Source organism: Sapajus apella, unplaced genomic scaffold (genome assembly GCF_009761245.1).
Source record: "Sapajus apella isolate SASKATOON/1434 unplaced genomic scaffold, GSC_monkey_1.0 scaffold22, whole genome shotgun sequence".
Lineage (NCBI taxonomy): Eukaryota > Metazoa > Chordata > Mammalia > Primates > Cebidae > Sapajus > Sapajus apella.
The window spans coordinates 9,886,083-9,903,742 of NW_022436962.1; the positions used below are offsets into that span (position 1 = coordinate 9,886,083).

General features: G+C 40.0%; 1 protein-coding gene across 7 annotated transcripts in view; it reads left to right on the forward strand.

Moving 5' to 3' along the window:
- SRGAP2 (SLIT-ROBO Rho GTPase activating protein 2) overlaps nucleotides 1-17,660 on the forward strand; it is a 266,495-nt gene that overhangs the window by 123,470 nt on the left and 125,365 nt on the right. For all 7 annotated transcript variants that reach the window (XM_032289007.1, XM_032289009.1, XM_032289008.1 and 4 more), the window contains exon 4: nucleotides 15,184-15,346. In XM_032289007.1, the coding sequence (XP_032144898.1) occupies nucleotides 15,184-15,346 (163 nt within the window). The remainder of the gene's footprint in view (nucleotides 1-15,183; nucleotides 15,347-17,660) is intronic.

The window sequence follows — 17,660 nt, forward strand, 5'->3', positions numbered from 1 at the left end:
TTGCTCTTAAGGGGGTGGTTACTGCTTTGATAATGAGTGTGTGGATTTCTGAGTGACATCATTCTGCTTCGGCACAGACAGGTATTTACTTCTCTAGAATGAACTACCACGGGTGAGCCAGACTGTCTGCCTCAGTCATCTCCCAAGGTTTCATTTATTTTAAAAATCTGCTAACACGTCTGCGTGTATTTTTTTTTTTTTTTTTTTTTTTGCTCTGTATGTTTGTCATGTGCTATAATTACTTATGGGGCTTCTCGTGACATCTTAATTAACTAGAGAAGAAAAAAACAGATATAATTGTAGAGTTGTTCACAGGTTTTTCTATGGAATTTGTGGATCCAACTGTCACATGATATCCGTGGTTATGAATTCTTTTTAAGCTGAGAAATGTATAAATTTTATGTTCCTTGGTCACTGATCACACCTTTGTTCTGTCTTTTACCCTTGTTATGGTGTTTTAGTTTAACTGAAGGAATGAGTCAGCTCAGGCCTTTGATGTGATCACAGCCTATTTGGGGGGCTTTCAGGGAGAATATTTAACACCTAAGTGAATTTCTAGGCCCTTAGTTCTATGGATCATATTGGGGTGGGGTGCATAGTCCTTGTTCTCTAGCATGTAGATTGTACCAAGAGGGTTTAATAGCCTCTTTATTTATTTCTCTCTATAGTTCTGGGAATGCTAGTGCTAATACATGGGATGCAAACAAAAGGAAGGTCCCAGGTCTATAGAGGCTATAGAGCTAGTGAGCAGGCAGATTTTCTAAGTCGGCCAAGTCAGGGTTTCACAACGGGTTCATCCAAGCCAATGTACACACGAGCCACAAGACCAGGATAAGATACGTGCTGTGGCTGATGCACAGTTTAGGAGCAGGAAAGCCATGTGTTGGATCCAGGAAGTCTGCAAACATGGAGAAGCAGGTCAGAAAAAGGGATGTTGATCCTTTTATCCCTAGAACAGTGTCTAGCCCCCATAGTAGGGTGCTCAATTAATATTTGTTAAATGACTGAATGAAAGAAGAGATCAGGGACTCAGAGAAGGACCCTGGACAATAAGATATCAGAAACTAGGCAAGAAATATGGATGGCAAAGATTCAAATCTTTTGTAGACCCCCATGTCTGGTCTTATGGGATCCATAGATCTGTCTTAAGTGATATGAAGACCCTCCAGTTACCTTTTTTCTGCTGTGAACGTGGTGCCATAGGGGTGGTTGAAAGGAAGGCAAAATCTCTCACTTAACATAAATTCATGGAGACATGTCCATTTAGTGTCTACAATGGCTTATATTTGGGGGCCATTCCTAGTTCTCTGACCTAACCCGCAAGAACCTGTAATCATTCAGGAAATCGTGATTGAGCGCTTAATAGATGTCAGACATGGTGCTAGTTCAGTTCTCTACTTCAAAGCAGATTCCTAAGCTCCAGCTCTTGGGCATGCTGTTCTCCCAAGGGTGTGGTTCTGCTCCGTGGAACTAATCCAGAGCCACAAGAATCCTATTTCCATACAGCTCTTCCCCCAAACCTGATTATAGGGGACAATTTAGGCTATTTTGAGAGGGTGGGTCTACCACTGCTTGAATCCTTTCTAATCATCTGTCTAGGCTACCAAAGACAATTTGTGGTACTCACTTGTCCCTGAAAATTTGAAAGCTCATTTCTCCATATGTAGACTATATTATTTTTGCCTTTGGCACTTTTATCTGTCTCTGAACTCCCCTCCTCTGATCTCATTGCTGGCAAAGCTGAAGCCAGAGCTGTGATAAGCCCAGAGAAGTGTGCCCACCCCCTGCCTGCCCGCCTGTCTTTGAAAGATACCTTCAGGCTGCTGCTGTACTACTGGGTCATAAAACCAGCATCCACCATTACAGGCAGAATCGTTTTCAAGTCAGTTCCTACCTTGGTGATTTTTACCCCCTCTTTCTTTTAACACCTTCCCCAGCAAATCCAATCCATCCTCTGGCTTATCTGGGTCAGCAAGGGTCTGATTTTATGCATGGCACTGTCAGACCATAAATCCTCTGCAGCTTTGCCTCTCTATCCAGCCCGTCTGCTTCTGTCAGCATCAGCGAAATGCATAATAGAGAAAATAAGCCAGAAAGGCTAATAACACTCATCTGAATAAAATAATCTCTTTGGCTTCCTCAGTTCATTTCATTTTAATCAAGGTGCCAGGAGGGAATTTAGGTTAAAAAATCCAACCTCCTTCTTGTCACTAGTTCCCTGTCCAACCATCATTTAAATGATTCCTTTTATTATGCATATACCTTTATTTTTCCATTTACCACATACTTGTGTGTTCAATAACATATATTGAATGATGTGTTTAACTCTTTAGGTTTTGTCTATCATCACAGATATGTCTGTTTTTAGAAGTTAGAAACGATATTCTGCTTAGATGTATTGATAGTTACCATCTCTCTGTGCAGATTGGCAGGTTTGATAGGAATTCTGAGATGGGGGCTGGGGCTTAGTATAAGTTGAAGCAAGTAGGGCTCTGGCAATCTGGGCTCCCTTTGGATTCCTTTCTGTCAACTTCAGCACACAGTTCCCAGTGTGGAATGCAGGACTGATTGTTCTACCTTGTCCCTTAGGGAAAGGACAGTGGGAGATTAAAATCTGCTCTCCTGTTGGTATCTCTCTCACGTCTTCCCAGAGACTTACAGCTGCTTTGCTAATTGCCTGTTGCTGTTGTCTTCCTCCAACCATTATTTGCTGAAGGCTGTGCATTTTCAGCAGGCCACAATCTTGGCCCTGGCCCAGAGCCGGGTGAGAAGCATGTTGGAAATTGATGAAAGCCGAGTCCTAGTTTGTTTGGCAATAAAAATAATAATATTTCTTCACATTTGTTTAGTGCGGTACTGTTGGCATAGTTCTTTTGCATCCATCATTTCATTTGATCCACACAACGGCCGTGAGAGGTAAGCAACTCAGACTATTGGCCCAAAAGGAAACACACCTCACTATAGCAGGGCAGAAGCTCAAGCTCTATTCCAGCAATGCCAGCCTTATGCTATGGATTCCATCTGCACAGCCATGAATATAGCAATTAATAATTAAATGGCACCTTAGGTCAGGAGAGCATCCAGGATTTTACAACCATACTTTGAAGATCTTTAAGGGGTAAGATGCACACCAACAGGGCACGTGTCCATTTTATAGATGAGATGGTCAAGACCAAACAGAGGGGATATGGAAAAAAAAAGAACCATTAATAGAGTGGCCAACTTGGACCTTATGGACTTGGCTTTTCACCATGGATATTTTAGAGAAGTCCCTTTAAGCATTTGTTGCTAAGTTTGTTGAACATCCATAAATAGTCCAAGTTGAGGGAGAAAAGCTGGGCTAATTTCTTCAAAGCTAATGATTCAGCTGTGCAGGTTTATCTCGTTCAGTGCATTTATAGTGATAATGTCTTCTGCAGATGTACAGGCAGCATGTGACTTTCCAGGTCTCCTTTCTTTTGACTCCAGAATCATTCCCTCTCAAGCACAGTATGATGTTTTCTTGATCTTCCTCCTGAAAAAAATTTTAAGTAAGAAAAATACTCCTAGATATTTTGTCTGCTTTTTAGGGATTAGTATTTGAGGAGGTTTGCAGCTGTTCAGCACATTGCTAAGGGATGTAAACCCTTTTCTTTAAATGCCCAAGTATTATACAACCTAAAGGCCATGGGAGTGGGGAAAGTAAAGAGACTGTGCAAACAAATGATAGATGGAAAAGATATAAAGACAGATTTCAATCTCCTAACCAAACGAAGTTCCCTTTGGCTCCAGCAGTCCCAAATAAAATGAGGCTGCAAAGCTTCTGGAGCAGGAAACCACTCTAGCAGAGCCTTAATATGCTCCCTATGAAATCACGTCTCGTTGCCTTGCTTATTTTCCAGCCTGAAGTGTGTTTCATCTTTGTTCGTGTTGGCTGGGAAAATTGTCTGTATATTTGCGATCCCTCTCCTGCCACTTTCTTTCTACCTTACTTGCCCTACCACTACCCAAAAATAAATAAATGAATTAATTAAAACACCTCAGTTGAAAGGAAGAATATGTGTGAGAAAGCTTACAGACTCAAAGGACCAGAAATATTGTGTAAAAAGCTGCATTAATCGTAGGAGAGGCTGAGAACTCCTAGAAGAAATAGACAGCAGGATCTAGTGCTGGTTTTCTAAGCATAGACTCCTTTTTTAAAATAAAAATCTTGCATAGAGTCCCAATATGTGAAACAGATCAAAGCAGTGTTTTTATTGGTATAAATCTACTTTTAAAGTACAAATTTATAGAGTACTTATTATAGCGTCAGTCAATGAGAACAATTAGGTCGTCTATGAACTAAAAATATTGAGATCAGGATTATGAATCGGTTATAGTTTTATATCCGTTTCAGCATCCAAGATATTTCTGATTTTGGTTTAGGTAGTCCAATATCAAGAAAATCCTGATTCACGTAGATGTGTTATTGTAATCTTGAGCTTTAAACTGATTGAGATAGAAAAAAGAAGATTTTTTTTTTAAGTTGAATCGCTGTCATCACCTAGCATCTATTCCCCTTCATAAATATTAATTGGATAAGCCCCAACATGTATAATAGGCATTGCAACAATTGATAATGAGATGGTATGATATTAAGCATGTTGACTGTCACTACCCAGCCACAGTCTAACATGAACCCAGCCTAGGTCCTTGAGCCTTCCATGGCATGTGATTGAACGTTGTGGCTGTGTGTCAAGTTATAGGCTCACCTGTACAGCTTTATTGGAGAAGGCACACACAGGCTTGAATAAAAAATAAGCCTATGCAAAGCTATGTGTATTCTAATCAATAGCATATTGTTCAGAAGTTCCAAGGCATACAGTGTTTCTTTATGCCAGGGTTTGCATAAAACAATGCTAGCAGCCTGTGAGACATTTCAGTGGTATCTAATGCAGCGAAACTGGGTCCTGGGTCTCTTGCTTGTGTCACGAGGGTTACTTGTTTGAATGGATATGTCACTGTTTTTTTTTTTTTTTTTTTTAATTAAAATGTGATTTTCAGTTAATTCCAGAGTATATCAGAACACAGTTTAAAAGCTCCTCCTCACTGAAACCAATACTAATACTGTCACTTTTGCACAAAATACTGTTAAGGATGGGAACAAATACACGTGGTAAAAGTACTTAAAGCACCTTGCAAGTTCTTTTTTCTTTTTTTGTTTTGTTTTAAAATTGAGTCTTGCTTTCACCCAGGCTGCAGTGCAGTGGCATGATCTCAGCTCACTGCAACACTCGCCTCCTGGGTTCAAGCTATTCTTCTGCCTCAGCCTTCCAAGTAGCTGGGATTACAGGTGGGTACCATCACACCTGGGTGATTTTGTATTTTTATTAGAGAAGGGGTTTTGCATGTTGGCTAGGCTGGTCTCGAACTCCTGACCTCAAGTGATCTGCCCACCTTGGCCTCCCAAAGCGCTGGGATTACAGGTCCCAGCGCTTTGGGAGGCCAAGGTAGGCAGATCACTTGAGGTCAGGAGCTATGCCTTACAAGGTGAGCTATGCCTTACAAGTTCTTAATAAATCTTATTAGCATTAAGTGAGAAGGTATTCTATTTTAAAAGATTTCTACTTATCTCTTTATTGACCCATCTTTGTTTATTCATTCCTTCTTTTGAGGGTACCCTGGGGATATGTGCTGTGCATCCTTTCCCATGCTCTTAGGTTGATTTTGCCCCCAATGCCTCCTCTTTTGATCTTTGGTCTGCCTTTCTGAGCTAGCTGATCCTTTGTACCGCCGTTGCAGTTCTGTTTTACTATAGGTCTTCCTTTGTCTCCCATACTATTTGTAACACTAGCACTTTTATAACCACTAAAGCATCTAACATCATGCCTTGTTCATTTAAGATACAAATGTTTGTATATTTGTGGAATCGAATTGTTGCATTATTTGTGTGTATGTAAAGCAGCACAGAGAAAGAACCCATATAGACTCCTCCAATCCATGTTCTCCATTAAGAAATAGATTGAAACCATTTGTCAATGTAAGATCTCTTATGAGATCTGCTCCTTTAAAAAGCATGCTTACTGAGAACATGGGTATCTTGCCAAGAGACACCACTTGATAAAAATGTAAATTAGATTATACAGAATTTTGTGACTGAAATCTAATTGGAATCAATTTGAAAGTTTTCTTACAATGGAAACATCAAATGCCATGGAAGATATGTGTTCAGATATCTTACCATTTGAATTTAGGATTGTTTCCTGTTCACTTTTTTTCTCCCAGATACTAAACATTTTGAAAGGAGTACATTAATTATGCGTCTCTCTTCCTCTCAGCTAGTATATTTTTGATTTTCATAAATATTTAGTTTCCCTAAAAAGGTAAGTGTTGTCCAAGTGATTGGCATTCTTTTTTTTTTTTTTTTTTTTTTTTTTTTGCTCTCCATCCGTAATTTATTGTTAAAGAATCTTTAGATCTGGCTCTACCTATCTTAGGTCCGATACTTGCCTCAGAGCTAATTAATGCTGATGGTAGATTTTATATATATATTTTTATTGCCCTTTGGGTTCTGGGGTACATGTGCAGAACATGCAGGATTATTGCATAGGTACATACATGGCAATGTGGTTTGCTGCCTCCATCCCCCCATCATCTGTATCTAGCATTTCTCCCCATGTTATCCCTCCTCAACCTCCCTACCCACCGCTGTCCCTCCCCTATTCCTCCACAACAGACCCCAGTGTGTGATGCTCCCTTCCCTGTCTCCATGCATTCTCATTGTTCAACACCCGCCTAGAGTGAGAACATGTGGGGTTTGGTTTTCTGTTCTTGTGCTGAGAATAATACTTTCCAGATTCATCTATGTCCCTACAAAGGACATGAACTCATCCCTTTTTATGGTTGCATAGTATTCTATGGTGTATATATGCCACATTTTCTTTATCCAGTCTATCACTGATGGGCATTTGGGGTGGTTCCAAGTCTTTGCTATTGTAAACAGTGCCGCAATGAACATTCATGTGCATGTGTCCTTATAATAGAATGACTTATAATCCTTTGGATATATACCCAGTAATGGGATTGCTGGGTCAAATAGAATTTCTATTTCTAGATCCTTGAGGAATCGTCACACTGCTACAATGGTTGACCTAATTTACACTCCCAACAACAGTGTAGAAGTGTTCCTATTTCTCCACATCCTCTACGGCATCTGCTGTCTCCAGATTTTTTAATGATCACCATTCTAACTGGTGTGAGATGGTATCTCAATGTGGTTTTGGTTTGCATTTTTCTAATAACCAGTGATGGTGAGCATTATTTCATATGTTTTTTGGCCTCATATATGTCTTCTTTGAAAAGTGTCTGTTCATGTCCTTTGCCCACTTTTGAATGGGTTTGTTTTTTTTCTTGTAAATGTGTTTTAGTTCTTTCTTTGTAGATTCTGGATATTAGCCCTTTGTCAGATGGGTAGATTGCAAAAATTTTTTCCCATTCTGTTGGTTGCCAGTTCACTCTAATGATTGTTTCTTTTGCTGTACAGAAGCTCTGGAGTTTAATTAGGTCCCATTTGTCTATTTTGGCTTTTGTTGCCAATGCTTTTGGTGTTTTAGTCATGAAGTCCTTGCCTATGCCTATGTCCTGAATGGTTTTGCCTAGGTTTTCTTCTAGGGTTTTTATGGTGTTAGGTCTTATGTTTAAGTCTTTAATCCATCTGGAGTTAATTTTAGTGTAAGGTGTCAGGAAGGGGTCCAGTTTCTGCTTTCTGCACATGGCTAGCCCGTTTTCCCAACACCATTTATTAAACAGGGAATCCTTTCCCCATTGCTTGCTTTTGTCAGTTTTCTCAAAGATCAGATGGTTGTAGATGTGTGACATTGCCTCTGAGGCCTCTTTTCTGTTCCATTGGTCTATATCTCTGTTTTGGTACAGTACCATGCTGTTTTGATTACTGTAGACTTGTAATATAGTTTGAAGTCAGGTAGCATGCTGCCTCTAGCTTTGTTCTTTCTGCTTAGAACTGTCTTGGCTGTGCAGGCTCTCTTTTGGTTCCATATGAAGTTTAAGGTGGTTTTTTCCAGTTCTGTGAAGAGGGTCATAGGTAGCTTGATGGGGATAGCATTGAATCTACAAACTACTTTGGGCAGTATGACCATTTTCACAATATCGATTCTTCCTAACCATGAGCATTGAATGTTTTTCCATCTGTTTGTGTCTCCTCTTATTTACTTGAGCAGTGATTTATAGTTCTCTTTGAAGAGATCCTTTACATCCTTTGTTAGTTGTATTTCTAGGTGTTTTATTCTCTTTGTAGCAATTGTGAATTGCAGTTCGTTCTTGACTTGGCTCTCTTTAAGTCTGTTATTGGTGTATAGGAATGCTTGAGATTTCTGCACATTGATTTTGTATCCTGAGACTTTGCTGAAGTTGCTTATCAGATTCAGGAGATTTTGGGCTGAGACAATGCGGTCTTCTAAATATACAATCATGTCATCTGCAAATAGAGACAATTTGACTTCCTTCTTTCCTACTTGGATACCCTTTATTTCTTTTTCTTGCCTGATTGCTCTGGCTAGAACTTCCAATATTATATTGAATAGGAGTGGTGAGAGAGAGCATCTTTGTCTAGTGCCAGATTTCAAAAGGAATGCTTCCAGTTTCTGCCCATTCAGTATGATATTGGCTGTGAGTTTGTCATAAATAGCTTTTATTATTTTGAGATATGTTCTATCGATACCTAGCTTATTGAGAGTTTTTAGCATAAAGGGCTGTTGAATTTTTTTGAAGGCCATCTCTGCATCTATTGAGATAATCATGTGGTTTTTGTCTTTAGTTCTGTTTATTTGGTGGATTACATTTATAGACTTGCATATGTTGAACCAGCCTTGCATCCCCATGATGAAGGCTACTTGATCCTGATGGATAAGCTTTTTAATGTGCTGTTGCAATCATTTTTGCCAGTATTTTATTGAAGGTTTTTGCATTTATGTTCATGACGGATATTGGCCTGAAGTTTTCTTTTCTTGTTGAGTCTCTGCCGGGTTTTGTTATCAGGATGATGTTGGTCTCATAAAATGATTTGGGAAGGATTCCCTCTTTTTGGATTGTTTGGAATAGTTTCAGAAGGAGTGGTACCAGCTCGTCTTTGTATGTCTGGTAGAACTTGGCTATGAACCCATCTGGACCTGGGCTTTTTTTAGTTGCTAGGCTATTAATTGCTGCCTCAACTTCAGTCCTTGTTATTGGTCTTTTCAGGGTTTCGACTTCTTTGTGGTTTAGGCTTGGGAGTGTGCAAGTGTCCAGGAATTTATCCATTTCTTCCAGGCTTACTGGTTTATGTGCATAGAGTTGTTTGTAGTAATCTCTGATGGTGGTTTGTATTTCTGTGGAATCTGTGGTTATATCCCCTTTATCATTTTTTATTGCATCTATTTGATTCTTCTCTCTTTTCCTTTTTATTAATGTGGCTAGTAGTCTGTCTATTTTGTTGATCTTTTCAAAAAACCAGCTCCTGGATTTATTGATTTTTTGAAGGGTTTTTTGTTTCCTTACCTTTTTCAGTTCTGCTCTGATCTTAGTTATTTCTTGTCTTCTGCTAGCTTTTGAGTCTTTTCGATCTTGCTCCACTAGCTCTTTCAATTTTGATGATAGGGTGTCGATTTTAGATCTTTCCTTGCTTCTCATGTGGGCATTTGTTGCTATAAATTTTCCTCTAGACACTGCTTTAAATGTGTCCCAGAGATTCTGGTATGTTGTGTGTTCATTCTCATTGGTTTCAAAAAACATCTTTATTTCTGCCTTCATTTCATTGTTTATCCATTCAACATTCAAGAGCCAGTTGTTCAGTTTCTAGGAAGTTGTGAGGTTCTGAGTTAGTTTCTGAATTCTGAGTTCTAATTTGATTGCGCTGTGGTCTGAGAGGCTGTTTGTTATGATTTCCGTTCTTTTGCGTTGGCTAAGGAGTGATTTACTTCCAATTATATGGTCAATTTTAGAGTAGGTGCAATGTGGTGCTGAGAAAAAATGTATATTCCATGGATTTAGGGTGAAGAGTTCTGTATATGTCTATTACGTTTGCTTGGACCAGATCTGAGTTCAAGTCCTGGATATCCTTGTTAATTTTCTGTCTCTTTGATCTGTCTAATATTGACAGTGGAGTGTTAAAGTCTCCCACTATTATTGTGTGGGAGTCTAAGTCTCTTCATAAGTCATTAAGAACTTGCTTTATGTATCTGGGTGCTCCTGTATTGGGTGCATATATATGTAGGATCATTAGCTCTTGTTGCATTGATCCTTTTACCATTATGTTGTACCCTTCTTTGTCTCTTTTGATCTTTGTTGGTTTAAAGTCTATTTTTTTTTTTACTTCCTCTAACATGGATTATAGGAAACAAGGTTTAAAGTCTATTTTATCAGAGACTAGGATTGCAACTCCTGCTTTTTTTTTTTGCTCTCCATTTGCTTGGTAAATCTTCCTCCATCCCTTTATTTTGAGCCTATGTGTGTCCTTGTGTGTGAAATGGGTTTCCTGGATATAGCACACAGATGGGTTTTGACTTTTTATCCAATTTGCCAGTCTGTGTCTTTTGATTGGGGCATTTAGCCCATTTACATTTAAGGTTAATATTGTTATGTGTGAATTTGATCCTGCCATTTTGCTGCTAGCTGGTTATTTTGCCCATTAGTTGACGCTGTTTCTTCATTGTGTTGATGCTCTTTACCATTTGGTACATTTTTGGAGTGGCTGGTACTGGTTGTTCCTTTCTATGTTTAGTGCTTCTTTCAGGAGCTCTTGTAAGGCAGGCCTGGTGGTGATGAAATCTCTGAGCAATTGCTTGTTCATAAAGGATTTTCTTTGTCCTTCGCTTATGAAGCTTAGTTTGGTTGGATATGACATTCTAGGTTGAAAGTTCTTTTCTTTAAGGATGTTGAATATTGGTCCCCACACTCTTCTGGCTTGTAGGGTTTCTGCTGAGAGATCCGCTCTGGGTCTGATGGGCTTCCCTTTGTGGGTAACCAGACCTTTCTCTCTGGCTGCCCTTAGCATTTTTTCTTTCATTTCAACCCTGGTGAATCTGATGATTATGTGCCTTGGGGTTGCTCTTTTTGAGGAATATCTTTGTAGTGTTCTCTGTATTTCCTGGACTTGAATATTGGCCTGCCTTGCTAGGTTGGGGAAGTTCTCCTGGATAATATCCTGAAGAGTGTTTTCCAGCTTGGATTTGTTCTCTCCATCACATTCAGGTACACCTATCAAACGTAGATTAGGTCTTTTCACATAATCCCATATTTCTTGGAGGCTTTGTTCATTTCTTTTTACTCCTTTTTCTCTAATCTTGCCTTCTCATTTTATTTCATTGAGTTGATCTTCAATCTCTGATATCCTTTCTTCTGCTTGGTCAATTCAGCTATTGAAACTTGTGTATGCTTCGCAAAGTTCTCGTCTTGTGTTTTCCAGCTCCATCAATTCATGTATATTCTTCTCTAAGCTGTTTATTCTTATTAGCATTTTGTCAAACCTTTTTTCAAGGTTCTTAGTTCTTTGCATTGGGTTAGAACATGTTCTTTTCTCTCAGAGAAGTTTGTTGTTATCCACTTTCTGAAGCCTGTTTCTGTCAATTCATCAGACTCATTCTCCATCCAGCCTGTTCCCTTGCTGGTGAAGAGTTGTGATCCCTTGGAGGAGGAGAGGTGTTCTGGTTTTGGGTGTTTTCATCCTTTTTGCACTGGTTTCTTCCCATCTTTGTGGATTTATCTACCTGTGGTCTTTGTAGTCGGTGATTTTCGGATGGGTTCTCTGAGTGGACCTCCTTTTTGTTGATGATGAAGTTATTTCTTTTTGTTTTTTAGTTTTCTTTCTAACAGTTAGGCCCCTCTGCTATAGGACTGCTGGAGGTCCACTCCACACCCTGCTTGCCTGGGGATCACCTGTGGTGGCTGCAGAACAGTAAGGGTTGCTGCCAATTTTTTCTTCTGTTATCTTCGTCTCAGAAGGATACCTGCCAGATAATCAGCCTGAGCTCTCCTTTATGAGGTGTCTCTTTGAATACATGGGGGTCAGGGAGCTGTTTGAGGAGACAGTCTGTCCCTTATCAGAGCTCAAATACTGAGCTGTGAGCTCCGTTGTTCCATTCAGAGTTGTTGGGCAGGTATGTTTAAGTCTGCTGCAGTGGAACTTATAACTGCCTTTTTTCCCAGTTGCTCTGTCCTGGGATGGTGGCACTTTATAAGTTCCTGACATGCTGCTGCCTTTTTTCAGAGATGCCCTGCCCTGCAAGGAGGTTGCCTAGTCACAGTCTGCCAGCAGAGGCGTTGCTGAGATGCTGTGGGCTCTGCCCAGCTGCTTTGTGAACTTCCTTGCAGTTTTTTTAATAGAGGTATAGTTAGAACTGCCTTGGTAATAGTGCACTGCCTCGGTAATGGCAGACTGCCTTGGTAATGGCGCACTGCCTTGATAATGGCAGACTGCCTCCGTAATGGCAGATGCCCTTCTCTCCACAAAGCTGGACTATCCCGGGTCCAGCTGCGTTTGCTGTGAAACTCTCAATCCAGAGCGTTTCAGATTGCTGGTCTTTGTGGGCGAGGGACCCTCCTAGCCAGATCACCTGGTTCCCTATTTCAGACTCCTTTTTTCCACTTGAATGGGTGGCTCTGCCTCCCAGGCATTCCAGGCGCCAGTTGAAACAGCCACCCGGGTTTGTGTGAGTTTTTGTGTGGAGACCCACTGCACTGGCTGAACTAGCCATGGTGGAAACTCATGGTGCTTTTCTGCCCGGGAATCTGGTCTGTGGGCAGTAAAAACACTTTTGGAAATGCGGTGGTCACTGACCCTCTGTGTTGTTCTTGCTAGGAACTGCACTCCAGAGCTGCTCCTATTTGGCCATTTTGGATCCCTCGGCACTCTTCAGAGTTAATGATTTTGGCTACAAAAGAGTGATGTCTGGGGTGGGGGGTTGGGACCTGGGTACAGGTTTAAAACAGTTTTGGTTTGTATTCTATTATTAATTGGTTTGAAGTAACTTCTTGGTTTGGGTTAGACACATATTTGATTTGTCTGATGTGTTCTGAAGCCCAAGTAGGTGTGGCTTGATTATTGTTAATAGTTATTACTACAGAATTGGAAAACCCTTTCTAAGTTGAACTTCATGCTTTACAAATCACAAGTACCTGGCAGCCTTTAGTGTTGAAAGGAGGCAGTACTGACTCAAGAACCAAGCCACTCTCAACTCACTTTGTTTGTAGTAGGAGTCTGACTGGAGGGAGGAAGAGAGGAAAGGGGAAAAAATAGATCATTATTATTTGCAGTGAATGAGAGTACTCACTTTGCAGTTAAAGGCTTGGTTTGGATTCCTGAATTGCTACTTTTTAGCTATATGACCTTGAGCAAACTGTTTAAAAATTTTTAATCTACTTTTCCTCATCTGCCAAATGTGGTTAATAACACCCACGTCATCAGAAACTTGTTGGGTTTAAGTCAAACAACATGTATAAAGGGCCCATACATGTGTACAGTATCTCTTGATAAATAGTACTGCAAATTATTCCTACTTTTGTTTCTCTCCTTAAATAAATCTAACCTCCAAATTTAGAACTTTCTGTTGCTTAAGTTAAGGCTAAGCTGGTAGTCAATAATTTGGATCACAATGTTTTCATTAGAAATGAGCATCTAGAGCTGGGCGCAGTGGCTGATGCCTGTAATCCCAACACTTTGGGAGGCCAGGGCAGGTGGGTCACTTGAGGTCGGGAGTTCAAGATCAGTCTGGCCAACATGGTGAAAATGCATCTCTCCTAAAAATGTAAAAATTAGCTGGGTGTGGTGGTGGGCACCTGTAATCTCAGCTACTAGGGATGCTGAGGCAGGAGAATCTCTTGAACCCTGGAGACAGAGGTTGCAGTGAGCCGAGATCGTGCCACTGCACTCCAGCCTGCGTGACAGAGGGAGACTGTGTGAAAGAAAGAGCAAAAGAATGAAACAAAGGAAAGAAGGAAGGAAGGAAATGAGTATCTCAGTTTAGCACTTTATTGCTTCACTCGTGCTGAAGGACAGACAGAGAGAAGAGAAGGAAGGAAGGAAGGAAGGAAATAAATAAATAAATGGGTATCTCAGTTTAGCATTTTACTGCTGCACTCAAGTTGTAGACATTTTAGGAACACACGTGTTGACGTATGGTTTGTATTCTTGATTGTAATGGGACATGAGATCATGGTTTGATAAATGAAATCAAAACTTCCTTAGATGTGTTCTGTGGAACTCAAGCATTTTCAGTAACTTTTTAAGGGCACATGTCTCCAAAGTTGCCTTTATTGAATTCTACAATTTATAAGTTTGTAGAGATTTAAGTCTGTAGTGCTCTAATGATTTTTGTCTCTAGACAAAAATCTCTATATTTGGTTTCTAATCCTAGAGACAAATCAAATGACTTAGTGGCTACAGTGATGGACTTCAGAGTCAGCTTAGGCCTGGTCTAACCAGAGAATGCAGAACTGTTGTTCTAGTCCCTGACACCCTCTTACTTGCTGCATTAGTCTGTCTTACTGTAGACAAGCGACAACCTCTCTGAGTTTAGTTTTCTAATCAGTAGAAGGGGGATAATGGTAGTTCTTTTCTTACAATGAAATGTTAGAGCTTAGATGAGATAATAACTATAAAGCATTCACCAAGTTCTTAGAACATAGCAGGTACCTAACAGATAATCCCATTTCTCTTTCTACATCCCCTCTTCCCTCCCTCTCCTTCTTGTCCTTATTTTCTCCTTTTTTCTCCATTGAGTTTTTTAAAAGGCAGAAACTAGTCTGGGTGCAGTGGCTCACACCTGTAATACCAGCACTTTGGAAGACCAAGGCAGGGTGAATCACGAAGTCAGGAGTTTAAGACCAGCCTGGCCAAGATGGTGAAACCCCGTCTCTACTGAAAATACAAAATTAGCCAGGAGTGGTGGCAGGTGCCTGAAATCGTAGCTACATGGGAGGCTGAGGCAGGAAATTATTGGCTTGAAAACCCAGGAGGTGGAGGTTGCAGTGAGCTGAGATTATGCCACTGCACTCCAGCCTGGGTGACAGAGCAAGACACCATCTCAAAAAAAAAAAAAGGAGAAAACTAGACAGGTCAGCCTTTATTTCTGATTTGGCTTTGATTGCTGTGACTTGAGGACATGGACTATAGTCGTAGATGTTGCCCTGAGTGCATATGAACAATGACTTTTTTTCCTTGATGTTTCTCTACAGGAAGGATCAGAATGTTCTCTCTCCAGTCAACTGCTGGAATCTCCTCTTAAACCAGGTGAAGCGGGAAAGCAGGGACCATACCACCCTGAGTGACATCTACCTGAATAATATTATTCCTCGATTTGTCCAAGTCAGCGAGGACTCAGGAAGACTCTTTAAAAAGGTAAAGAGATATTCCTAGTCACAGAGGTTCTTGGGTGGAGCAATGATACAATTTTAAAAATTCTATTAGGTATCATGTTAATTACCCAGGTGACAAAATTATCTGTACACCAAACCCCTGTGACATGCAGTTTACCTATGTGAGAAACTTGCAGATATACCCCTTGAACCTAAAATAAAATTTGTAAAGAAAAAATAAAAGAATATCTTACTGGCCCACTTCATTGGCTTTCCACTAGTCATTCCCTACCACATACTTGTGGAGAAAAAATATTTGAATTGGCATTCTTTTCTTTCTTTCTGAGCTGAATTAATAGTAGCCTTGGGAATGGAATCATTCGCAAGGTACAAACTCAGGACTGGCACTGTAATTCATAATCTGCATCTATTAATAAAAACTGTGTTTTGGGAAGTTTTCTTAAAGTGATTTGTGAAGCTGTTGAGCTTAAGGGGCCTACAGTGTCATTTTATGTTTTCCTATTCTAGTTCATGTAGCAAATTCATATACATTTATGTTTTTGGTTTAGTTTTCTTTCCAAGGTCTCATCTTGGCCAAGGTAGACAAAAAAGTTTGATATGATATGTCTTTGTCTTTGAGCCTCTGAATGCTTTCCGAAACTCAATTGTTATCATACTTCCGTGGGTATAGGTTGAACAGTTTGACTAAGGAAAACTCAAAATAATCATGAAAATCTAAAGGAGCCAATTCACCTGACATGTCAGTGGTGGAACTAGCCTTTTGGAAACCCAGGAAGCTGTTTTCTAAGCTGTCTCAGCTTGAGCTCACAGTGAAATCATTTATTCACGAGGTTTAGTTACAAACAGCAGTGAAGGCCCCAACCATTGTATGTGATATGCCATGTCTACCATTCAAGTGTTGACATTCCTGGAAGACTTTCCAGAAAGCAAATAATCTTCCTATAAGTTACAGGTAGAAAGAGATTATAGAGGGCTATTTAGAATTCATCAATTTCTAGGTGACAAAATCCATTATTAACATTTGAAAGTGTGAGAGAAAGGACTCTGATAAATAGGATTGTTGTCTATATAGTCAAAGCTCTTGATCGTTTTCCAATTCTCAGTTAGGAAGTTTTTCAGATTTCACTAGATCTGGAATTAATACCCGATTTTTTTTCTGTAATTAACAGCCTGATCAAATAACAGAGCTGGAATCTTCAATCTACCTAATTACATCTGTGAAGGTGTTTTTCCTACATCTTAGAGACAGAATACTGAGAAAAATCACCTGACAAAGAAAAGAAGGCAGAGAAAGATAACTCCTCCCAGAGCTCACTGGCTATTTTTAGTAGCCTGGCTGTGCTGTGGTTGGGGCCACACCGCATTTCAGGGTGAGGGTACTTCTCACCATCTCCTCCATGGTTTCCAGCATCAGCTTCAGCTTGCTTGTTATTAATTTGAATTATTCTGCCATACTTGGTGATGTGTGTGTGTGACTAAAATTAAAACCTATTTAGGTGAAATTTTGACAGCTAGTCTTTATGACCTTGACAGCCACTTAGACTATCTCAAGAAGGAAAGGGCTTGACTGATCGCTTCCTTCTCTGTTTTCTTTGTTCATCTGAGAAAAAAACTTTTATAAGATCTGTTCACCTTGTTAGACGTCACCTAGTCTCTCAGCTCCCTTTTCTCCCAACCTTAGAAGGTTAGAGAAAAACCAAGCTGAGAGAATTTAGTAGCCTCTCCAGATCTCAGAGGTGCTTATATTGAAGCCAGCCAGATATCAAAGCCACGAGTGTTCCTGATTCTTCAAGTGCCATATGCATATTTTACCAAAGACCTAAGTGCATGGCATGTACACAAGGTGTGGGGCATATGACCTCCAGAAAAACAATTCATCTGTGAATGATGTTCCTAGCCATGGGCTCAGGGTTGACCTCCTTAATCTGTGTATTACTATGCTAGATTGTGAGGAAAAACTTCTTATTTCTCACAGGACTGTTTATGTATTATGTCTTACTGAAGAAAAGTATACCTATCATAATTTAATAGCTATGTGCATTTTTACAAACTGAATTCACACCTGTGTAACTAGCACCCAGACCAAGAAACAGAACATTTCTGTACCCTAGAAGCCCCCTCCTATTCCCTTCTAGTCATCTCCCCACCCTAAATCCCCAAGGATAATGACTTTCCTGACTTTTAACAGCAGAGATTAGCTTTGCTTGGTTTCAAACCTTATATAAATAGAATTGCACAGTATGTAGTCTTTTGTGTCTGGTTTCTTTCACTCAATATTCTGTTTGTGAGATTTATTCATACTGTTGTATATAGTTGCAGCATCATAGGACTTTCTC